Source organism: Zingiber officinale, chromosome 3B, assembly GCF_018446385.1.
Source record: "Zingiber officinale cultivar Zhangliang chromosome 3B, Zo_v1.1, whole genome shotgun sequence".
NCBI lineage: Eukaryota > Viridiplantae > Streptophyta > Magnoliopsida > Zingiberales > Zingiberaceae > Zingiber > Zingiber officinale.
Window position 1 is genome coordinate 23139612 of NC_055991.1, and position 17560 is coordinate 23157171.

At 39.3% G+C, this 17560-nt stretch overlaps 1 protein-coding gene across 1 annotated transcript; it reads right to left on the reverse strand.

Moving 5' to 3' along the window:
* Positions 1-2113: 2113 nt before the first annotated feature.
* LOC122054757 (WD repeat-containing protein 75-like) lies at positions 2114-7286 on the reverse strand. Its single transcript, XM_042616195.1, has 11 exons — positions 7100-7286; positions 6888-6943; positions 5958-6062; positions 5709-5849; positions 5559-5603; positions 4520-4686; positions 3613-3691; positions 3453-3538; positions 2889-3018; positions 2665-2797; positions 2114-2247 (listed from the first exon to the last, which is right to left on the reverse strand). Exons 1-11 carry the CDS (start codon positions 7284-7286, stop codon positions 2114-2116), a joined length of 1263 nt encoding a protein of 420 aa, XP_042472129.1.
* Between the last annotated feature and the right edge of the window lie 10274 nt (positions 7287-17560).

Sequence of the window (17560 nt, forward strand, 5' to 3'; positions counted from 1 at the left end):
CTTGCATGTTAAAACGAGCTAGGATAGTATCGATGTATGAAGCTTGGGATAAGCACAACATTTTTTTCTTGCGATTCCTTATTACTTTGATCCCGAGAATATGCATGCATTCTCCCAAGTCCTTCATATCAAATTGCTTGGACAACCATACCCTTATTTCGGACAACACTTTGATATTGTTGACAACTATCAAAATGTCATCTACGTATAGTACAAGAAATACCACTACGTTTCCGTCACACTTCTTGTATATACAAGACTAATCGGGACACTAAATAAATCCATAAGACTGAATTACTTCATTAAAACGGATGTTCCAAGATCTTGAAGCTTGCTTCAGTCCATAAATAGACCGATTGATCTTACATACAAGAAGCTCTTTGCCCTTTGCAATAAACCCCTTTGGTTGCTTCATATGAATGTTTTCTTCAAAACTTCCATTAAAGAAAGTTGTCTTGACATCCATTTGCCAAACCTCATAATCCATATGAGCAGCAATAGATAAAAGAATCCGGATATGTTGGATCGAAAGCGCTAGAGGGGGGGGGGGGTGAATAGCGCTCGTGGCTTTCACTCTTTTCGAATTCGTAAAACTATCGAGTTATAAAACAGCGGAATAAAGAACACACACAGAAGCACACCAAGATTTACTTGGTTTGGAGCCTAGGGCGACTCCTACTCCAAGGCACACGCTCGTTGAGCGTTTACGGTGGGCAACAACTATATTTCATAAAATCTATTACAAGCTAAGTACAAATTAACTATAAATGAACTTTATACCGACAACAGCACACTACAAGAAAAAAGCTAAACAACAACGCTTTTTTGGCGTTGTTGTATGTACTTAAAAAGTGATGTTGTAGATGGTGTTGTAGAAAGTCATATCAAAGACAACGCTTTAAAAGCGTTGTGGTTGGTCACAAAGACAACGCTTTTTAAGCGTTGTCTTTTCGTTCTTAAAAAGCGTTGTTATAGATGCTGTTGTAAAAATGCACATATCAAAGACAACACTTTAAAAGCGTTGTGGTTGGTCACAAAGACAACGCTTTTTAAGCGTTGTCTATTCGTTCTTAAAAAGCGTTGTTAAAGATGCTGTTGTAAAAATGCACATATCAAAGACAACGCTTTAAAAGCGTTGTGGTTGGTCTCAAAGACATTGTTTTTTAAGCGTTGTCTTTTATTACTTAAAAACGTTGTCTTTTTAAATTTATAAAAATAGTGTTTTTCTAAATAGTCAAAATTATAAAAATACTCAAAATTTACATATAATTGAATATCCACAACCACAATCATTTTTATAATAAGACTATTTAACAAATAAATAAAACTTTATATTATACAAACAAAATGTATACATATTGATCCACAAATTAAATTTGTATCATACAGGTTATCCTTAACTTCATGACAATAATTTTTCAAACACACAAGTTTTACAAAACCTCATCATTGACTAACCACTGTTGTTGGTGTCCATCGCATGGAATTGCTTCTTTAAGTCCAACAATCTCTTCTTCGAAAGGCTTTCAGCTATCACTCTTAGAGCCATCTTCTTCAACTTGTCATCAACACACCGGGGTTGTAGGCAATCAAGAAATTTTGTATGAAAACTTTCATACATGTAAATCTCGTACTAAATAATATGTCAATGTTATATATACATGTAATTCATACCGTAAGTGTGTTTATATAGAACTGACAAGTTTTCTTTAGGGCCAACTTCTACTCAAGCTCTTTAAACACTGCATCAAAATAAAAAAATTGGCATTAGTTCTGTGCTAAATGAAAATCATATTTAGAGGAAAAAGCGGGAGTGCTGTAGATGGATATATTAACCAAGCATATTAATGTTTGACCTGTCTTTACAAGTTCTAAGCATATATATTAACCAAGCATATAACCTAAGAGGAATAAGTTACAAAATGCTACTTGATGTTTGACCTGTCTTTATTGGATTTTGCGGCCCCGGTCTTCTTGTAGCCAAGCACAATGTAATACTTGATGTTGACTCTACCTTTGCAGTTGTTTCGGCTTGAGGAGTGGCAAAGAATGGTGGAGTAGAGGATGGATTTTAGGTATTCATCCGTGCCATCGAGGAAATGACTTATTCCTCTTAGGTTGCCACAGGAACAGGATCTTCCACATCGAAGAAAAATATTACCCCATTTCCTTTTGCATCAGCATCACCTGCTGAACTGAGAAGAGCTAAGACGGCGAATTGAGATTCATCATGGGAACAGCTTACGGCTGTAAAAAAATGGGAACCATCAACAAGACAAAAGATTACAATCTTCTAACTACTCAAAGAGAAAATAGTATAAAGTTAAAGAAATATAAAAAATTCTATAAATATTTCACAAAATGTGAGCTTTGTTTGTAATCATACACCATTCGCAAAGCCACGGTAAGTTTATACTGGTCCAACAATGGACTGGTTCTTGCTGCCTATTTTGGACATTTGCAATTTATTAATATTAGTGCATGTATGCTAGAGACACTTGCAAAATAGAAGCTTTAGGACTCAAGATTGTTGTTGTATAGAACTGTTGACATGAACATCTAAAGTGCCAAAAATGGACTGGTTCTTTTTATTTCATTTTAATTTTCTGGTTCTTTTAGTCTTGGATTTATACTACGATCATTTAAGAGCCAAAAAATGCACACCTTCTGTAACAATCCCGTGAGACCAGTACAATGCCAAATTTGAAGTACTCCAAACTGAAAGTTGTGGCTTTAAACCGTGTGTATAGGACACCAGATATTCTGATTCCCCAACAAATGAAGGCTTTGTAATTGGCTGTACAAGAAAAAGGAAAAAAAAACAGATGTAAGGACATTCACTGCTATTTCGATTTGCCAGATAACAATATAGGCAAAATGATGATTACCGAAAGTGTATCTCCAATCATAGCCACAAGAATATTGGAATCTGGATCCCATAATGTAATTATAGTCTCAGCTGCAATAGCAAGGACTGATCCATCGGCAGAAAAAGCAGCAGCTGTTAATGATTTTCCCCTGTCATCAATTCAAAGAAATTAATTTCATGGGAGTTCCACTGTGCAACAACACTATATGATGGGAAAAGAAATATATGCAAGCAAATAATTTCAAAAAATAGTTTAAAGATTTCACCAATAATTCAATTAAAAAACAAGGCATCCTTTAAATTAAGAAACAGTATCTTTTTTTCATAATTAATGTATATACAAAATTGCAAGTTCCATACGCCCAATCAACTGGTTCAGCTCTGAGTAGCATCAAATACAAGTATTACTTTAAATATCTCTGCTTGATTTGAAAGCTGTCTGCTTCCACAAATTATTTCAATTTCATTCGATATAAATAATTTTTTATGTTAAAATAAATCATAAAAACTAAAAGGCATCAAATGAGCAATGATATTAATATAATAAAGGAAAAAACATTTCATTGGCAGCAAAATTTAATACTTGTATGAACCAACAGATTGGCATCTCCAACCAGTTCTCTGGATTGATTCATTATTTCTGTCGGCATGAGAACCATGAACCCAAACCTGAAAAATAGATTACTCATTTAATCATTATATACAATGGGGCAACAGAAAGAAAAGAGCCTAATAGACACTACCTTAAAATCACCACCATAAGATGATGTGACAGCCATGTTGTGTCCAGGGCGAAATGCAAGAGATGAAACTTGAGCATCACTACATCAGAAAGTAAAGAAAATATAAAAAGGTGGTTTATTTTATCTGTTAGAGTGGAAGGTGTAAAGGGTTAAAGAAGTGCAAAGAAAACATTAGTCAAGTAGTGAAAATCTTATAATTTGTCCTGGAGCTCCGAAGGATAAGATTCATGTAACTGATTCCAAACAGTTGGGACAAACATGGGATGGTAGTAATGATAACGGCAGCAGTAACAAAGAACCAAGAATTATTAAGCAGCAGAGAACAACTTGGCAACCAATCACTCAAAGAAGAGCTAAGCCAGCCCACAACCATATGGATCACTCAAGGATAAGCAACGTCAGCCCATAACCATATAGACCAGAAATGAAGTTTCAATATAAAATTGATCAACATTTAACTAATTCAAGATTGTCAACTTGAAGAATTTCTCTAAAATGAGTAATGGTAACAATCAAACTTATCACTCTTTTCCAACAATCAAAAGGTTCAATATGCTGGAATAAGATATGATCTGATCATTCAAGGATGCTTTTCATATTGCAAAAGAAATGCGTGAATGTGCGGATATAATAACCAAATCATAAGCACCAAAACTATATAGAAATTAAAAACCAATGAAACTTCTGTTACATAAAACTAAAGTATCTAGAAAATTGAAAAGGAAATATGTTTGTCTCACTGATATGAAAGACCACATTGGTGTGCCAAATTAAATACTTCTCCAATTGACATCATAGAAAATTAAAAGATTGATGGTCCCTATTCGCAAAGTTATGAAAGATTTATAGAATAAATAAACAAAAAAATAAAGAACAATAGATGAAGCTCTGTTTGTAGTCTTCTTACCTGTGAGGCTCATATATGACAGTGGATAATAAGTACTCTGCCACTAGGGAACCACGAGTCCAGTATTTTAGACAAACCAAACCCCCTAATTTTTCTTCAGGAATTGTCACATCAATGGTAGCCATTAAGGAGCCATCAAGAGAAATGGCTACAAGAGCCACATATAGCTGCAACCATCGAAGTACAAGTACATCCACGAAGAGTTAGCCAAAAATTCAAAGATCTAATTCATCATCTACAAGAATTATGATAGCTATCTATGTTGTAATGCAAAAGTAATTACATGCTTAAAACAAATTATGACAGCAACCAAGCAGATTTTAAGATTGACTCTCTCAAAATGCATCCCCAAGACATTATTTAAATAGGTGCAAATTTGTGATCTCGCTCTATTGAAACACAAACTACACACCAATCCTAGCATGGTAGTTTAGCATGAATCTCAGAAATTATTGAGCTTTAAACTAAATTAAATCTCTATCTTGTCCCAGACAATCCATGACTGATTACTCCAGCAATAGAAACATGTAATTGAATACCCCACAACTGCCACAAAGAGAGCCTGTGGGAGTTATGACACGTGCATTTCCAGTTTCCAGCAAATAGGAACCAATTGTGGTACTTTCTAGCTTATATCCCTGCCTTCTATGTGGCTGGCTAATCAGAATCAAAATGGATATTTTTGTACCCCATAACTGAGTTGTATCAAATATACTTGTTTCTAGTTAATGGAACCCAACAGTAACAGTGATATTTACAGAGCTAATTCCTGGAAGCAATAATGTCTTAGCAAAAAATGACCCAAAGAATCCATAAAAATGCAACTCCAATCAAGCTGTTTACAGAAATTTGGCAGTTGGTACAAATAATGCATTCTTTCCAAATGTCAAACTACAAATTAGAATTGCTTCTAAACTAACAGCCTACTAATGCATGGACGATTGACTCAAAGAGCTACGGATACAACAGAACAAAAGTTAAGGTAATAGTCATAACAGATACAGCACCGCAAATATATCTTGATTAGTTAATGGCGTACCATAACGTCATCTGCAGGCTGAAAATTTCTTTTGCACACTTGGACCTAAGCAATAAAATAAATATCATGAGAACTTGCTTTTTCTTAAAAGGAAAAAAGAGATGTCAAGCTCTAGATGATAATATCAGAATGCAAAAATAGAGCCATCACCTCTGAAACCTCATGGTTGTCAAACAAGCTATAGAATTGTACACAATAATCTTCAGTGGAAACAGCAACTAATCCAGTTGTCTGCTCAAATGCAACTTGTGTGCAGGATCCTTCATGTTTGAGAGGAAACGAAAAAGGAGGCTGAAGATATACTAGAATATATCAACATACGAAAGTTTATCCAGGAAAGGTTTTCAGTAAAACTAAGCCAACAAAGCATTGATGTCTAAACCATATGGTATGACAAACCTTGATTCCCGATATGGATTTTGAGATATCCATTGTAGGCATTTTTAGCAGATGAATGTGATTATCTGAACAAGATACCTGGAAAAAAATATGAATTAACATTGGCTTCCAAATTTCAATTAAATCAAAACATCAAAAGCAGTACAAAGCAATAAAAAGTAGTGTGACAAGTAGAACTATAGAGGTTTATCAATTCTGTATAGGATCATCAGTTGCCAATAATATGCAAAATGCCTGTAGATTTACTAAACAGGACCTCCTTATTAAACATATAATAAAAAATGGAAAAAAACCTCATTTTCAATGAAAAAAATAATGTAATGATATATAAGAAGTCTCCTTAGTTAAGTTGGACATCCTCTTTTGAGTAGGACTTCCTCTTTGATTCCCACGTGATTGAGAACCAGGAATCCTAATTAAAGTGTTTTGGTATTTTAGTCAGATTGAGCCTCACTTTGACTTCAACAACTCTAAATATATAGTGCCTAGCACAAACTTCATCAGATTATGTACTCATCTATGCAAACCATATTTTTAATCAGTCTTCATCAGATTATGTACTCATCGATCCGTGCCATCGAGGAATGACTAAATCATGAGAAAATACAATCAGGGGAGGGGGAAAATTGATGCAGTATGAATCCGGCAAAATGGCTAGTTCGGAAAATAATCAAAAATAAACAAAATCTTATTCTAGAGGGATGGAAGAAATTTTACCTTTCTTTCTTCCGTTCCTCCTACTCTCGAATCTGCTCTGCGAGGAAGGAACTAAGATCGAAGGGTTCAGAGGAGTTGAGGAGCCGTGAGAAGATTAGGAAGGGTAAGCTGACTTTGATTTTTTTTTTTTTTTTTTTTTTTTGAGCAGACGACATTTCAAGAAATAATAATAGCATCGAATGCACATTTCATCTCATCCATGTGCCATAACACCACAGGAAGAAGCCAGAAACTGCACTCGTTTATATAATTAGACCACATGTAACACACTGCCATAAGATCATTAAGTAGGATTTTTTAACATGCTTATACAAACTTCAAACTGTTCATTTGGCATGGAAACAGCTGCTGACTCTGATTCTATTCTTCTTTTTTATCAGATTGTGTAGCAGAATTTTTATGAGGTTCCACAAGAGACTCTGTACCTGCATTTAAACCATCAACATTTTTTGAAGCAGGCTTGTATGGACAAGCAGCTGGCACCCTTGCAGGCTTTCTGTATTCCCAGCCGAAAAGCCTGTAGATCTTACCGACGATGAGATCGAAGAGCAGAGGCAAGGCGTTAACGACGGGGATCAAGAACAAAGGCAACAGGCACGCAATACAGACCATCCTGGCGATTGTTCCGCTCGGCGTCTACACTCCGCTGGATCTGCGTCGAGGGCTCGAGAGATTTGAGAAAGGATAAGCTGACTTTGATTGAGGAGATGGGGAAATGCGAGATTAGGGATCTCGACTTGGAGGAGTTGGGCCGGCGTGAGGAGTTTTGCGTGAGGAGTTTGGGTCGAGATTAGGGTTCAGAGGAGATCACGCGGCAAGGAGAGGAGAAGGCGCTCGTGGAGAGGAGAAGGCGCTCGTGGAGAGGAGTGGAGAGGAGAAGGCACTCGTGGAGAGGAGAAGGAGAGGAGAAGGCACTCGTGGAGAGGAGTGGAGAGGAGAACTCGTGGAGAGGAGTGGTGAGGAGAAGGCGCGCGCGCGTTGAGGGTTTAGAGTTTAGCAAAGCGAGGGCTGCGAATTTATTTTAAGTGAGTTTAGGGGAAACATACACAACACTTTAAAAAACGTTTTTTAAAAAAATGTTGTCTTTGACCATAAACAACAACACTAAAGACAACACTTCATTAAAAATCGTTGTCTTTAGTAAAAAGTAAATACCATAGACAACGCTTTTCACTAAAAGCGTTGTAAAACAAAGAACGACAACGTTTTTATTAAAAAGCGTTGTCTATTGGGTGTTGTTGAATGCAAAAATTCTTGTAGTGGCAAAATGGAAATTGAAGGTTCGGGTCGTCGGGATGTTGTTGCAGCACTTCGGGATCTTCTTGTAGGCAGCTTGTAGCGTAAGGATTGCTTAGATTTCGTTGTTTCAAGCTGCTGGTCGAAGTCCCCTTTTAAACAGTGCTGGAGGCGCCTCCAAGCCTGTCCGAGGCGCCTCCAGGCCGCCGAGTCGCACGCGTAGATCAGCTCTGATCTGGTCGCACCTTATCCCACTAAAGGCGCCTCCAAGCTGCTCCAAGGCGCCTCCAACGCCTGGTCCAAGGCGCCTCCAGTGGCTTCTGAGGCGCCTCTAGCGTCTCTGGATAGCTGGCTTCGGCTAGCACCCGAGGCGCCTCCAAGCCCCTTGGAGGCGCCTCGGACACTGTTCATCCGAGGTCTAAGTTGCTCCTTTGTTCCTGCAAATTGTGTTAGCCCCAAACACAAACCTTGCAAAACAAAGTTAGCACAAAAAGAATATGATAGATTTACCTGACAATCGTCGGACTGTCCAGGTCTGACTTCGGATTTCCAATCGGAAACCCTAGGTCGACCCGACTGTTGGGTTTTTCGGGCTGCGAAAACCACGTTTTCGCGTCACGGAAACCACGAATCACCCATGCCACTGGATCTCGTGCGAAGAAAAGATTTCAAAAAAAAATTACAAGTACGAGTTTCTACTTAGATCTACTCCTAGATCTACATGAAACGAGTTATACCTTTGAAGCGAAGCCCTTCGCGTTCCCGCTCGTCCAAACGGTGCCTGATCTCAAGAGTATCAAGATAGATACTCCTCTAGAAGTATCCACACGGACTCGTAGGTGGAGAAAAACACACAAAGAGGTGTGTTAGCACCTATGTGTGGTTCGGCCAAGTTGAGGAGGAGAAGGAGAGGAAGAGAGCTCCAAGAGGAAGAAGAAGGAATAATGCACTTGAATGAGGAAAATCAATTCCATTCCCATTCAAAAGTGGTCGGCTAATTCAAAGTGTAACTCCCAAAAAATTGCATTAAGTGCAATTAATGTGAAGCTATTAAAGAAAATGGCTTTGTAACTTCCATGAGGTGGCACCCATGATGATGTGGAGTAACATCATTGGTCCACATCAATGCCAACTCACCAATGAGGTGGCATAAAGTCAAGTCAAACTTGACTTTTAATCTTCCTCTCAAGTCAAGTCAAACTTGACCAAATCTTTTCCATGGTTGATCTAATCTAACCATTTGATTCAAGCCAACTTAATATAATGAATCTAATTCATTAAATTAAGTTAATTTAATGAGTCATAATCTAAATTAGACTCATTGAATACATGAATCCACTTGAGTCCAACTCAAGTTAGCCCAATTAGGATTACTCTTAATCCAATTTGATTCATCAAATGAATCTAATCCTCTTGGTTCATCATATGAACCTAATCTCCATCTAATTGTCCTTAGTGTGTGACCGAATAGGTTCTTGTAACGTTGGCAATGCCCTAAACCCATTTAGGAGAATAAGTAATGAGCGGTATCTAGCAACACATCATTACTACCCAAGTTACAAGAATGTTGAGATCCAACATCACCTTGTGACTACTAATTGTGACTCCTCACAATATATGACAAGTGTCTTTCTATCCTAGACATTTAGATTGGTCAATGTGAGGCATAGACCGTGTCATCCTCTGACCAATCTAAATCTTGAACTCCAAGTAGACTCACTAAATCAAATGAGCTCAATATCCTATATTGACTCATTTGGGCATGGCCATGCACTTCGTGGTCTCACTCTATCAAGAATACCGATGTCTCTCCCGTCATATAGGAGGGATAGATCCCATCTACATCACTCACATCCCTCTACATAATTTATTATATACCCAGTAATCGCCTTTATAGTCCACCCAATTACGGGTGACGTTTGACGAAACCAAAGTACATAACTCCTTATGTAGGGATCTATGGTGACTTCAGGTCTAAGGACTAGTAGTCATACTAATAGCCACATGAGAAAGTATATGACACTCATATAACGATCCATGATACTTTCTCATGGCGGGTCATTCAGTATACATTCTCTAATGTATACCCATGTGTCAACTTGATATCTCTATATCCATGACTTGTGAGATCAAGTCATCGAGTTGACCTACATGCTAGTCTTATTGCATTAACATTGTCCCTGAATGTTAATACTCGACTAGGAATGATTAAGAGTAGTGTTCCCTATATCATCTCACTATCGGTTCAACTAACCGATTGATATAGGTGAGAACCGTCTACTCAAGGACATTATTATACTTAGTTTATTTGGCACCAATACAAGTAAGTATAATAACCAAAATCCAAATGCCTTTATTTATATAGAATATGATACAATAAGTCCAAAATACAATCATCAAATGATTGGCTCTAGGGCTCTAGCTAACAATCTCCCACTAGCACTAGTGCCAATCAGTGTAGGCTCTAAGCCCAAATGACCTAGTGTGACCATCATGCTTCCTCTGTGCCAAAGCCTTGGTCAAGGGATCTGCGATGTTAGCCTCTGTAGGTACTCTGCAAATCTTCACATCTCTCTCGATGATTTCTCGAATGAGATGGAAGCGCCGTAGTATGTGTTTGGTCCGCTGGTGTGAGCGAGGTTCCTTCGCCTGTGCTATAGCTCCATTATTGTCACAATAGAGCTCAATGGGGTCAGCAATGCTAGGAACCACCCCAAGTTCAGTGATGAATTTGCGGATCCAAACTGCCTCCTTTCTCGCCTCGATGCAAGAATATACTCGACCTCGTCAGTAGAATCGCCATCGTGTCTCGCTTGAACTCTTCCACTCACAGACCACCATTAATGCAAAATACGAACTCCAATGCGATCTATAGTCATCCTGGGGAAGCTAGCATCACCGTAACCCTTTACGCCTAGCTCATCATTGCCTCCATATATCAAGAAATATTCTTTAGTCCTTCTTAAGTACTTAAGAATATTCTTGACCGCTATCCGATGACTTTCACCTGGATATCGCTCGTCATGCTCAAAGCATACGAGACATCGGTCGAGTACATAGCATGACGTACATGATCGATCCTATGGCCGAGGCATAAGGGATCGGATTCATGCGGTCTCTCTCTCTCTAGAAGAGGGACCTTGAGTCTTGAAGACTCACGCCATGTGACATAGGCAGAAATCCCTTCTTGGAGTTCTGCATGGCAAACCGAAGGAGTACCTTGTCAATATATGTACTCTGACTTAGGCCAAGCAATCTCTTAGATCTATCTCTATAGATCTGTATCCCTAAAATGCGGGATGCCTCACCTAAGTCCTTCATTGAGAAGCAACTCCCTAGCCAGGTCTTGACAGACTGAAGCATAGGGATGTCCTTCCCAATGAGTAGTATGTCATCCACATACAATATGAGGAAGACAACTATATCCCCTACAACCTTCTTGTAGACACAGGGCTCATCTTCGTTCTTGATGAAACTAAACTGTTTGATTGCATCATCGAATCGAAGATTCCAGCTCCGAGAAGCTTGCTTTAGTCCATAAATGGACCTATGCAGCTTGCATACTCTACATAGTATGCTGTGGATCTACAAAACCCTCAGGTTGTGTCATGTACACATCCTCGAGCAGGTTTCCATTCAGAAACGCAGTTTTGACATCCATCTGCCATATCTCATAGTCATGGTAGGCTGCAATAGCAAGCATGATCCGAATGGACTTAAACATCGCTACTGGAGAAAAGGTTTCATCATAGTCAATACCATGAATCTGCTTAAAACCTTTAGCTACCAAGCGACCCTTATAGATAAGTCCACCCATGTCAGTCTTTCTCTTAAAGACCCACTTACACCCAATGGGTTTTACCCCTTCAGGTGGATCAACCAAAGTCCATACTTGGTTGGTGTACATGGATTCCATTTCGGATCTCATGGCTTCTAGCCATTTCTCGGAATCTGGTCTCATCACAGCTTCCTGATAGGTGGTAGGCTCATCCTCTATGAGCATAACGTCATCATGGTCAGACAAGAGAAATGAGTATCTCTCGGGCTAACGACGTACCCTATCAGACCCGCGAAGAGGTATGTCTACTTGAACTGATTGTTGTTCCTCAACTCCTTGTGGAACAACATCATCCACAACACTTTGTGGTTCCAGTTCAATTTCCATCGAGGCATCAATGCTATTGTTCGCATCTTGAACTTCTTCAAGATCGAACGCGCTCCCACTAGTCTTTCTAGAAACAAAGTCCCTTTCTAGAAAGACCCCAGTCTTTGCCACAACTACCTTGTGCTGACTGGGAATGTAGAAGTAATATCCCTTAGTTTCCTTGGGATATCCAATAAAGTAGCACTTGTCGGATTTGGGTCCTAATTTGTCTGAGACTTGACGTCTAACGTAAGCCTCACAACCCCAAATCCTCATGAAAGACACCTGGGCATCTCTCCCAGTCCATATCCTATATGGTGTCTTTATCACGGCCTTGGATGGAACTCGGTTGAGTATAAAAGCTGTCGTGTCTAGAGCATAGCCCCAAAGGTATGTCGGAAGATCTGTGTGACTCATCATAGATCGCACCATATCTAATAGGGTACGATTCCTTCTTTCGGATACACTATTCCACTGTGGTGTTCCAGGAGGAGTGAGTTGGGATAGGATCCCACACTCTGCTAGATAGTCACGAAACTCATGGCTAAGGTATTCTCCACCTCGATCGGATCGAAGTATCTTAATACTCTTGCCAAGCTGGTTCTGTACTTCATTCTTGAATTCTTTGAACTTTTCAAAGGATTCAGACTTATGTGTAATCAAGTACACATAACCATATCTACTGAAGTCATCAGTAAATGTGATGAAGTATCTATAACCGCCTCTAGCAGCAACATTGAAAGGGCCACATACATCACTATGTATGAGTCCTAACAAATCAGTTGCTCTCTCGCTATGCCCACTAAAGGGAGTCTTGGCCATCTTGCCTCGTAGGCATGACTCGCATATCTCATATGATTCAAAATCAAATGAGTCCAGCAAACCATCCTTATGGAGCTGGGATAAGCGCTTGTCATTTATATGACCTAAGCGACAGTGCCAGAGGTAGGGTTGGTTCATGTCATTTGACTTGAACCTCTTGGTATTTACGTTATAGATAGGGCTCTCAAGGTCTAGAATATAGAGTCTGTTTATCAGAGGTGCACTACAATAGAACATATCGTTTAAATAGACGGAACAACATTTGTTCTTTATAGTAAACGAGAAACCTTTCTTGTCCAAACAAGAAACTGATATAATGTTCTTAGTTAATGCAGGCACATAACAATAATCGACTAACTCTAGTACAAGCCCAGAGGGCAGAGATAGACAGTAAGTCCCTACAGCAACAGCAGCAACCTGTGCTCCATTGCCTACTCGTAGGTCTACCTCGCCCTTTGTCAATGCCCTGCTATTTCTCAGCACCTGCACATCAGTACAAATGTGAGAAGCACATCCAGTATCTAATACCCATGATGTAGAAATAGATAGATTGACTTCTATAACATATATACCTGAAGTGGAAGTCTCACTTCGCTTCTTCTTAAGATCCTCCAAGTATACCTTGCAGTTCCTCTTCCAGTGCTCGGTCTGACCGTAGTGGAAGCAGGTAGCATCCTTGGCGACCCCTCCTTTAGGCTTCAGTGCCTTGCCTTTGCCCTTGGCTTGAGACTTTCCCTTGCCTTTGGGCTTGCCCTTGCCCTTATGTTTCTGAACCATCATAACAGTGTTGGGCTTAGCCTTCTTAAGGTTTAGCTCAGCAGTTCTTAACATGCTAAGCAGCTCGGGCAGTGGCTTGTCAATCTCGTTCATATTGTAGTTTAAAACGAATTGACTGTAGCTATCCGGCAAGGATTGCAAGATCAGATCAGTAGCCAGCTCTTGACCAAGAGGGAACCCCAACCTTTGTAGATTCTCTATGTACCCAATCATTTTGAGTACATATAGGCCTACGGGAGCCCCGTCTGACATCTTGCACTGAAACAGTGCCCTTGAGATCTCAAATCTCTCATGCCTCGCTTGTCCTTGATACAGCTGACGAAGATGTTCAACCATATCATAAGCGCCCATTAACTCGTATTACTTCTGAAGCTCAGAGTTCATGGTTGCGAGCATTAGACAGGACACATCTAATGCGTCATCTTGATGCTTCTTGTAAGCATCTTTGTCAGCTCGCGGGGCATTGGCAGGAGGAGCCTCCGGAATGGGCTGCTCCAGAACGTACAGTTTACATTCTTGGGTGAGAACTATTCTCAGGTTCCTGTACCAGTCCAGGAAGTTTGCTCCGTTGAACTTTTCCTTCTCGAGGACAGATCGCAAGGAGAAGGTGTTCGTGTTCGACGTCATGGCAATTCTACAACAGAAATAAATGCAGAAATAAGTATCATATTCTTAATCATTTAATTAGGCCTTTAACTAAATGATGATCCCACTGAATTCTATAATTCATGTGGGACAAGATCCACATCATACTAACCCTTGAGTTAGCTTTGGCTAATACGCCCAAGACTTAGTATGATCGGTAGGTAACGATTACCAATTACATCTCTATGCAACTCTTGTTTATAGGATAAAATCCGCATTTATATTAAAACTCAAGTTAGCTTTGGCTAATACGCCCGAGAATTAATATAAACGTGATTTTGTCCTACCTTTCCAACCATTGGAAGAATGTCTATAGTTGTACTCGATCCAACCGAGTAAACTAGAAATACTTAATCTAATTGAGTTTGTATTCACCCATGCGTTGATAGGTGGGACCAAGATTTTCCCTCCGTACCCTACCAAGATAGTATGTGTTGCTCTGCTTTGGCAGATTTAACAACAGCATGCGATCGAGGTAGTGGTAGGTATCATGACATGGTAGGCATTACGAGTTGACGCGTTTTAGATCTAATCTAAACGATGATGCGTATCATATACTCGATAGATCTAATCTAATCGAAGGGTGCATCATGTGCACGACTTAGATCTAATCTAATCGTTAGGCACTAATTAATTACTTAATTAACTAGCATGCATCACATACACACAAAAACAATTAACTAAATAATTAATTAAATAATTTTGTGATTATATCATGGCCCTACCACGATCTTCTCAAGCCAATGAGAAGATCGGATGGTCAACCTAAGGTCAACAGCTTCTCAAGCTCCTTCTTTTGACCACCTCGTGTTGCTCGCGCCCTCCTCGTAACTCCGTCTCGAGTGGATCTTCCACCGCTCCAATTTTGTACATTACAATTTTAGAAACTCGAGTTACATTCGAGTCTAAATCTAATTTACAACAAGAATAAAATAGAAGGCACGACGCGCAGGTCGCGAATCAAAATACAGCACAGACATCACATAATGGCACGCAGGCCGTATTATGAATTACAACACATTTCCAAATCCAATTTGGGTCATTTGGGCCATGACTATCATAAAATTAATATATAATTCAAAATTATATATTTTTCATAATTTTCTGTAATTTTTAATAATTTTACAGATTTTATGAGTAAATTTTTCCCTGCGGTCCTGATTAGCGATTTCGGGCGCAATCGCGGAGCAAATCCCCTTGCGGGGTTAGGGGGAGTACCCCTACCCACGATCTAACAATCGCGAGATGCTCCTAAGCGATCTAAGAGCGCCTTAGCCCGCTGTCCCAAAAATTTTGGGGCGAAACTTTGCCGTTTTGGAAAATTCTTCTCGGTAGTCGAAGCCTACAAGTGCCGAAACACTTGTGCTTCGCTTCTACGAGAAAAATACCCATTAAAACTATAAAAACATGAATTTACAGAAAGTTTACAGATTTATATTTTTCATAAAAATACGAATCTAAACTCGTACTCGCTTCGCACGTGGCTCTGATACCACTGTTGGGTTTTTCGGGCCGCGAAAACCGCGTTTTCGCGTCGCGGAAACCCCGAATCACCCATGCCATTGGATCTCGTGCGAAGAAAAGATTTCAAAACAAAATTACAAGTACGAGTTTCTACTTAGATCTACTCCTAGATCTACATGAAACGAGTTATACCTTTGAAGCGAAGCCCTTCGCGTTCCCGCTCATCCAAACGGTGTCAGATCTCAAGAGTATCAAGATAGATACTCCTCTAGAAGTATCCACACGGACTCGTAGGTGGAGAAAAACACACAAAGAGGTGTGCTAGCACCTATGTGTGGTTCGGCCAAGTTGAGGAGGAGAAGGAGAGGAAGAGAGCTCCAAGAGGAAGAAGAAGGAATAATGCACTTGAATGAGGAAAATCAATTCCATTCCCATTCAAAAGTGGCCGGCCAATTCAAAGTGTAACTCCCAAAAAATTGCATTAACTGCAATTAATGTGAAGCTATTAAAGAAAATGACTTTGTAACTTCCATGAGGTGGCACCCATGATGATGTGGAGTAACATCATTGGTCCACATCAATGCCAACTCACCAATGAGGTGGCATAAAGTCAAGTCAAACTTGACTTTTAATCTTCCTCTCAAGTCAAGTCAAACTTGACCAAATCTTTTCCATGGTTGATCTAATCTAACCATTTGATTCAAGCCAACTTAATATAATGAATCTAATTCATTAAATTAAGTTAATTTAATGAGTCATAATCTAAATTAGACTCATTGAATACATGAATCCACTTGAGTCCAACTCAAGTTAGCCCAATTAGGATTACTCTTAATCCAATTTGATTCATCAAATGAATCTAATCCTCTTGGTTCATCATATGAACCTAATCTCCATCTAATTGTCCTTAGTGTGTGACCGAATAGGTTCTTGTAACGTTGGCAATGCCCTAAACCCATTTAGGAGAATAAGTAATGAGCGGTATCTAGCAACACATCATTACTACCCAAGTTACAAGAATGTTGAGATCCAACATCACCTTGTGACTACTAATTGTGACTCCTCACAATATATGACAAGTGTCCTTCTATCCTAGACATCTAGATTGGTCAATGTGAGGCATAGACCGTGTCATCCTCTGACCAATCTAAATCTTGAACTCCAAGTAGACTCACTAAATCAAATGAGCTCAATATCTTATATTGACTCATTTGGGCATGGCCATGCACTTCGTGGTCTCACTCTATCAAGAATATCGATGTCTCTCCCGTCATATAGGAGGGATAGATCCCATCTACATCACTCACATCCCTCTGCATAATTTGTTATATACCCAGTAATCGCCTTTATAGTCCACCCAGTTACGGGTGACGTTTGACGAAACCAAAGTACATAACTCCTTATGTAGGGATCTATGGTGACTTCAGGTCTAAGGACTAGTAGTCATACTAATAGCCACATAAGAAAGTATATGACACTCATATAACGATCCATGATACTTTCTCATGGCGGGTCATTCAGTATACATTCTCTAATGTATACCCATGTGTCAACTTGATATCTCTATATCCATGACTTGTGAGATCAAGTCATCGAGTTGACCTACATGCTAGTTTTATTGCATTAACATTGTCCCTGAATGTTAATACTCGACTAGGAATGATTAAGAGTAGTGTTCCCTATATCATCTCACTATCGGTTCAACTAACCGATTGATATAGGTGAGAACCGTCTACTCAAGGACATTATTATACTTAGTTTTGGCACCAATACAAGTAAGTATAATAACCAAAATCCA

Coding starts and splice junctions, on each gene's coding strand:
- LOC122054757 (XM_042616195.1), bottom strand. CDS start 7,286: ATGGTCTGTATTGCGTGCCTGTTGCCTTTGTTCTTGATCCCCGTCGTT. Junction 4,687..5,558: donor AGCCTGCAGATGACGTTATG/GTACGCCATTAA, acceptor CGATGGTTGCAG/CTATATGTGGCTCTTGTAGC. Junction 2,248..2,664: donor TCACGGGATTGTTACAGAAG/GTGTGCATTTTT, acceptor ATTTTTTTACAG/CCGTAAGCTGTTCCCATGAT.